We start from the raw sequence: 7,817 nt of genomic DNA, 5'->3' as shown, positions 1-7,817 counted from the left end.
GTGACAACTAGTCCTTTTGTAGGAAAAAGGCACAATGACGCAAGAAAAAGGGAATTATGTATGGAATTAGTTTCCTGTAAAATGTGTATGTGACACACATCTCCAGCCATGTTCACTTCACAAGAGACTAAACCAGGAAATAATCTTTATGAATAATGGTAACATTTTGGGGGCACTTTTGGCACCATCTCTGTTGCTCTGGACACACATGAACCATAGTATAAATCTTGGGTTTGCCTCAGTCGCTATGCAGATGTTCTCAAATGTAAGGGCTGATTCTTGACATTTTGGGGGTTGAAGTAGATCCAATCCTAGGTCTCACAACCGGTTTAAGTTCTGGGTCTGAGTCGGCTCTTTTCTTGCCTCTCCTGGTCTCCGTCTTGGCGATTTCTTTCCAATTCACAGATTCGCAAAATAAAGCACTCTTCTAGATGATAAGATTTAGTCCTCCATGCCTCTCTGTTTACGCTTTCCAAAGACCCTTAGAAATATATTAAAAAAGCAAATTTAGTTGAAGTCCTCCTCAAAATGTCGGGCGCAACTTCTCTATGGTAATTTCATGTAGAGTAGGTCAAATTGATACTTTGCAGGCCCTTCCTTCCGCATACAACTCACTTCCGGTCCGGCACCTTTAAAAGTTCCACTGTCTTCCTTTCGCTAATGCCCGTCTAGGAATTCAACTTCCTGGATGTTTCACACGGACCTCTTTCTTTGTGACACCAGCCTGCTCTTCCCACGCTATTGTTCGTGAGTTTCGATTTTACAGTTGCGCACACGGCTCCATCTTCACCACAGGAATGTTAAACAATAAGCGTTTTTACAGTTTTTAAAGGCTTCAATCAACTTTTTTCTCTCCGGAATCGGATTTCTGGGATTTACTATTCATTTTCCGCTCAACCGCTTAATTCAAATTGACTCCAAACTCAGTTCAGGTAAGCGGCACGTTTTTGTTATCTAGCACGTTCAAAACGGGTTTCGCATTGTTTCTTTTAACTCACAGTTGTTGTCCTTCTTCAAAGAGATCGGCTGACGGAGAATTTATGCCGGTAATCCGGCTCGATCGGCCACTATAGAGTTGCTTGGCACTTGCCTTCTTCGTGGGAGGAGGTCAAAGCCCAATTCAGCTTCTTCCGAAGCTGGATTACGCCAACCTCACACTCCCTCTAGGGCGCTGCTGCCTGCTTGTCCCCCCCCCTCGCTGGGGAGTGATGCGTTGGGCTGTGTATTGCCCAAACTGTCAAAAGTGGCCGTCGCTCGCTTCGCACGATCGCGAAACGCTTCAGTCCTCCATCTTAGCCAGACCGGAAGCCTCTGTTTACCTTGTTTGTTGTCAAAACCCTGGGCTTTTTTTGTAGCAGGAACTCCTTTGCATGTTAGGCCACACACCCCTAATGTAGTCAATTCTAATGAGTTTCTGCTGTTGGGTGTGGCCTATTATGCTAATGAGTTCCTACTGGGCGTGGCCAGCTCGGGAGCCAGCCGGAACTCCGTTCCTGTGCGTTCCTGCCCAAAAATAGCCCTGGACCTGCGTCTTCAAGATCCTAGTCTGGTGCTCTGTCCATTGCACCACACTGGCTTATCTGCTAATTACTGTTTTCATCTGTTCAAATAATTTCTATGGTTTTCTTCTGTGAAATTGTGTGTGTGTGTGTATGCATGCGCCTAGTGAGTAAAATCCAGGCTCTGGAAACGCCCAACATTTCACCCTCTTATGTCTTGCAGGGACCCCCATGGCACTGAAATTTGTACATAAAAAAGACACAGAGCTGCAAGATTTCCTGAGCGAATACTGCATTGCGCTGACCCTGGGGGCTCATCCCTGCATCGCCACAGCCCTTGGCATAGCCTTCCAGACCCCGCAGCACTATGTCTTTGCACAGGAGCTGGCCTTGGCCAATGACTTCTTCTCACTCATGGTGCCACAGGTAACTCAAGCCAAGAAGCCAGGTCTACAACACATCGAGTTCAGTTTACAGTTGGTTGGGCACTAGCGCCCCCTAGGGCAATTATGCCTGCAAAAGTTCTCCACCTTCTGTCTCCCCACGCCCACTTCTTCCCACACTTTTTCAAACGGCTGCATAAGAGGAGGGTATATGAGAAAGTGCAGACTCCCCTGAATCACTCCCATGCACTCCCATGCATTTCTGCCATCCTCTCTCTGGTCATCTCAAGCAGTACCAAGGCTTGCTTTTTACATCTGATGCAATAAAAGTACCGCTGAGCATGTGCAGAGATCCCTAATGCCATCTCACCACAGAGTAAGCTCTCCTAAACACTTCACGGCCCTGTATAGATTTTAGTTCCTGATTACTGGGGACTAGCAACTTGCACCTGTAAGAATGAAAAATGTGCAAGAGACCCAGAGTGAAATACTGATCTCTTGTCAGACTGGGACCTGAGAAATGGGGGTCTAAATCCTCATTCTGCTATGAAGCTTGCTGAGTATCACTGGACCAGTCCTTTTCTTTCCACTAAACTTACCTCCCAAGGCTCTTGTGAGGATAAAATGGGAAAGGGAAAACCATGCAGGCCACCCTGAATTCCTTGGATATAAATATGATTAGATAGATAGATTAGATAGATTATATGATTAGATAGATAGATTAGATAGATTATATGATAGATAGATAGATTAGATAGATTATAAGATGGATAGATGGATAGATAGGATAGATAGGATAGATAGGATAGATTGGATGGATGGATGGATGGATGGATGGATGGATGGATGGATGGATGGATAGATGGATGGATGGATGGATGGATGGATGGATGGATAGATGGATGGATAGATGGATGGATAGATGGATGGATAGATGGATGGATAGATGGATAGATAGATGGATGGATAGATGGATGGATAGATGGATAGATAGATGGATAGATAGATGGATAGATAGATGGATAGATAGATGGATAGATAGATTAGATGATAGACAGACAGACGGATAGACAGACAGACTCATAGAATCATAGAATCATAGAACCATAGAATCACGGAAGGGGCCACATAGGCCATCCAATCCAACCCCCTGCTCAAAGCAGGATCAGCCTAGAGCCACCCTGAGGAATAAGTGTTTGTTCAACCACTGCTTAAAGACTGCCAGTGAAAGGAAGCTCACCAACTCCCTAGGCAGCTGATTCCACTGTTGCACAGCTCTTACTGTAAAAAAGGTTTTCCTGATATCCAGCCGGTACCTTCCTGCCCTTAATTTAAACCCATTATTGCAAGTCCTATCCTCTGCTGCCAACAGGAACTGTTCCCTGCCCTCCTCTGACAGCCCTTCAAATACTTCAAGAGAGCAATCATGTCCCCCCTTAATGTCCTCTTCTCCAGACTGAACATTCCCAAACCCCTCAGCCTTTCCTCATAGGGGTTGGTTGACAGAGAGAGAGAGAGTTGCGCACACTTTTCACGATTCCGCTCCTTTCCCCTCCCAGGTTGGTGTGCCTGAGCAGCGGGTCAAACGCTGTGCTCTTCAGCTGGCAAGTGCCTTGGACTACATGGAGACCAAGGGGTTGGTCCACCGTGACGTCAAACCAGAGAATGTGCTGCTGTGTGATCCCGAGTGTCGGCGCATCAAGCTGACTGACTTTGGGCTGAGCTGCCCGCGGGGCCACCTCATCGAGGCCTTGCCAGAGAGTCTGCCCTACACGGCGCCCGAGTTGTGTGTCCTGGGCCCCAAGGCTCGCCTGGAGGCCCAGCCCAGCCTGGACACGTGGGCCCTAGGAGTGCTTCTCTTCTGTGTGCTCACCGGCTACTTCCCCTGGCTCACGGCTGTGCCCGCCGACCGGCATTACCGCACTTTTGCCTGCTGGCACCGCAGCCCTCGCTTTGCCCCACGGCCACCTCACTGGGAGCGTTTGACGCCCCCAGCACTGGAGATGCTGAAGGGCCTGCTGATGCCCAACCCTGCTCACCGTCACCCTGCCAAGGAGGTGATGAATTATATCAAAGCTCCTTGGTTGTTGCCAGAGACCCAGAGCCGGGTCTGGCCCAGCAGGGACCATCTTTTGGGCACTAGTCGGCGGTGCTGAGAGACAAGGCCAGATGAGCAGACTTCCCCTGTAGTCATTGAGGGACCAAAGACACCCATCACCAAACTAGACACTTCCTCCACCTTGGGGATGAAGAGACCCTCAACCCAGCCTGGAAAACAGAGAAAAGACTGCGTCCTCCTCAGAAGGGCCGAGCCAACCGCCAGGGCAGGGATGGAGGAGCTGACTCAGGGGACCATTCCCTCCTATGTGACTTCATCTTGTCAGGGACGACCGCCCTGCTGCCCAGTGTCCTAGCCCAGCTCTGTATCAGAAACTCAGACACTGATTTCAGCCTCTCCTTGGTCAGTAGCTGACTATATGATCCTTGAAAGAAAGCCTCGTGGGAAGGAATCAGATGAGGCTACATTTAGTGGGCCCAAATGCCTGGACATTTCCTACTACCTCCCTGAGATCAGATGGACTAAATGTCCATAAACTTGCTTCTGGATGAACGGGATGGAAATGAATTGCTCCTCCTCTACCACAAGAACAGCTAGAATGATTCAGTATCTTCCCAGTTGTCTACGGACCCTTATCCAAAGCCAGTCGTGCTTCGCAACACTGTGGGCATTGATCGTGGATGCCAACAGGCATTCATACAGCTCTTAATCCGAGCCAGTTTGGAGCGCTTAAAGATGTTTTCTCCTGAAAGTTAGGAGGTGATTGTGAAAATGCTTTGCCTGGACTCAGGGCTGGAGAGCTACCAGGAGCAGTTTGGTTTGGACAGAGCTACCCAGAGGTTTGAGACTGACATTTCTGTGACTCTAGCACTGCCTTCCTGTAGGCATGTTTACAAGCTGCTGTATTACCTGCTCAACGTGTACATTTGTAAATAAAGAATTGTTATGAAATTATGACCCTCTCAGTCACAAGTGCTCTCTTTCCTAAAGGAAACAGTTCCTGTAACTATTGCTGATAACTCCCCCCCACACACACACACACTGCTTGCAGAAGTGGGAGTGTAAACTTTCAGTCAAGCTGACAAAACAATGTTAAATATAAACCAAGCCATGAAATCCAGCTCTTCTTACTACCTGGCTTGCAATCAGATCCTTATAGAATCATAGAATCAAAGATTTGGAAGGGGCCGCACTGGCTATCTAGTCCAGCGCCATGGTCAATGCAGGATTAGCCTAGTACGGGTGTCCAAACTTCCTTAATGTTAACAGCCACACAGAATAAACGTCAGATGTTTGAGAGCTGCAATACATGAACAAATACGACACATGCATTTTTATTGGAAAATATGCAAATTTGCTTTTTAAATGCGACGTGTGGCCTAATAGGCTAATAAGTTTCTGCGGTTGGGTGTGGCCTATTATGCTAATGAGTTCCTGCTGGGCTTTTTGTACAAAAAGAGCCCTGCGACAAGTGTTATCAAGTGATTATCAACTACCTTCCTACTGCCCTTCCTTCCTTCAGTTGTCTCTTCCCAATAAGCTTCTCAGGAGCAAGTCACACTTTTATAAAGTCTCAGTGGCCACCAGACAGATTTCTATCCAGTTCCAAGTGCACTGGATCCCCATTCCAAATGGGATGCGATAACAAAGGCAGGAAAGTCTTAAGCTTTCCCCCTGCACCATTTCCCCCACCTGAGCTGGGCTTCCATTTGCACAATTATGTGTAGCCATCAGAACTTCTGACTTTTCTCCACAAGGCAAATATTGATGTCCAGGGATGGTTTCAGGCCAGGCAAATGTCACAAAAGGAGGGGGGTGCTGCAGTCCCAACCCTAATCAGGCCAATGAGACCTGGAAATTGTGTTCCCAGCCAGGAACCCCAGGTACACATCGGATAGAAAGCCCTTGCAGAAGCCTTGAGGACTTTATAGCATGCAGATTGACCCTAACCCTACCAACCATAGCATACAACCTTTTTTTCTGAACCCCAGTGGGAGGTCTTTCCCATAGCACTCCTGCTCTTTATCCTACTCAGACCCCAAGTCCTTGCTTCTCAGTCATCTGCGTAATTGCCCCCCTCTCCTTCAGCCGTCCATTTTCTAGCCCCTCTTTCCATTTTGCTTTCCAGATCTCACGTCTCAAGAATCAGACACAAATAGCCACCATGACCACCACCAACACCACCACTTTCCTCTTCTTCTAAATAGTGGCAACCATCTTTACAGAACCAAGTAGGTAGAAGAAACTCCAAAATACGTTAAACTAGCTGAGCTGATATCCTGAGATTTCAGGCTGCTGCTTTGCTCTGACCTGGATGGCCCAGGCTTGTCTGATCTTGTCAAATCTCAGCTGCTAAGCAGGGTCAGCCCTGGTTACCACTCAGATGGGAGACCACCAATGAAGTCAAGGGTTGCTGCGTGGAGGCAGGCAATGGCAAACCACCTCTGTTCGTTTCTTGCCTTGAAACTTGTACTGGGCTGCCATAAGTCAACTGTGACTTGATAGCCCTTTCTATCACCATGTGAAAGATGCCCTCCCCCCAACCCAAGATTTCAAGCTACCCTCCTGAGAATGGGCATCAAACCTGAGTGTCAGGAACCAGTAACCCGAGAACCCAAAGAGGTAAACAGTTATCATGTTTGGTTTCCTCCCCAAAGGCTAAACTACACAAAACTGCATGCACACCCGACAGACAGTCTGCTGAACACCACAAGCACAGAGAAGGTGGATTTATTTATTTATTAGTTACATTTATACCCCGCCCTCCCTGCGAACAGGCTCAGGGCGGCTTACAAAGGTCTTGTGGAGCTAACTGTTCCAGATAGCTCAAGCAAGAGAGCCAAACTATATCTTGTGCTGGGGGAAGCTGAAAATCAAAAACAAAAAGGTGTTTCAGTGCGGAGAAAGCTTACTGGAAGGCTCCTCTCACCCCTCCAAGTAGTTTTAGTAAATCTTTTGTGAAGGTTGTTTGCCAAGAATGTGTGTGTGAGAGAGAGAGGAAGAGAGAGAGGAATAATCTTCCTCTCACCCTGGGTACAAACGCCCCCTATAATAACATCAGCTTACAAATGCGAGCCCTCCCAGGTATGACAAACCCTTTTTGAGCTAATATGGCTGTGCTTCTGCAACATGGGAAGCACATGTTTCTTCCGTGCCCCGGAGGCTTTCTGACTTCTCCAGTTGAGTCCAGCATGACGTGAACACCCAAGAGACTCTGTAACCGGAAACGATTATCAAGCAGCCAATTTTTCTTGGCTTCTTCTCACGCACCTGCTAAATATATCCTGATGCAAAAGATGGCCACAGCAGGTGGGTGGGAGAAAAATACTCCCTCCTTTCTTTGCTTCTTCTTTGTTGATTCTCTTCAGGAGAGAGTTCGGATTAGGGGTCATGAAAGTGGGGGGAAGACTTTGTTCAGGACTGATTCCCCCCACGCATACACATGACAGATCCATAGAATTTGGTACCTGCCACAGAACTAAGATCTTTGCAAATCACACACTCATGGAATCAGAACACACAGAAGTTCCTAGCCCAGATCGACATTGAAATAATTTAGTGGCACCACCTGGAGAAACCTCAACAACTGGAAAGGGACTACATAGCATTTCTTAGGTCGCAAGGTCAGATTCCGTGCATTCGCCTGCAGTGCTGGCTAGGGAAAGCAGATGATACAAAAAACCACCTATATGCAAATAGGCTTTCTTTGTATAATAGAGCCAAGACACAGAGTCACACTTCCTTGTAGCATAATTTAGGGAGCTTGTTTTTGTTATGGTTTCAAAGGCGGGGTATCCCAGCTCAGGGCAGGATGAAAGGCGATCGGCAATAGTGTGCAGAAGAAGAAAAAGAGAAGGTGTCTGAAGTGGCCTTGAC

The 7,817-nt window shown here is 47.5% G+C and overlaps 1 protein-coding gene across 1 annotated transcript in view; it reads left to right on the top strand.

Moving 5' to 3' along the window:
* LOC107119790 (serine/threonine-protein kinase SBK2-like) overlaps positions 1-4,893 on the top strand; it is a 13,898-nt gene extending 9,005 nt beyond the window's left edge. Inside the window, exon 4 of the mRNA XM_015422382.1 lies at positions 3,442-4,893. Within this exon, the coding sequence (XP_015277868.1) occupies positions 3,442-4,038 (597 nt within the window). The 3' untranslated portion in view covers positions 4,039-4,893. The remainder of the gene's footprint in view (positions 1-3,441) is intronic.
* The last annotated feature ends 2,924 nt before the right edge of the window (positions 4,894-7,817 follow it).

Source organism: Gekko japonicus, unplaced genomic scaffold (genome assembly GCF_001447785.1).
Source record: "Gekko japonicus isolate JY-2015 unplaced genomic scaffold, Gekko_japonicus_V1.1 scaffold971, whole genome shotgun sequence".
In the NCBI taxonomy this organism is placed as follows: Eukaryota; Metazoa; Chordata; class Lepidosauria; order Squamata; family Gekkonidae; genus Gekko; species Gekko japonicus.
The sequence above is the reverse complement of the archived record's forward strand: the minus strand, read 5'-3'. Positions and strand labels throughout refer to the sequence as shown.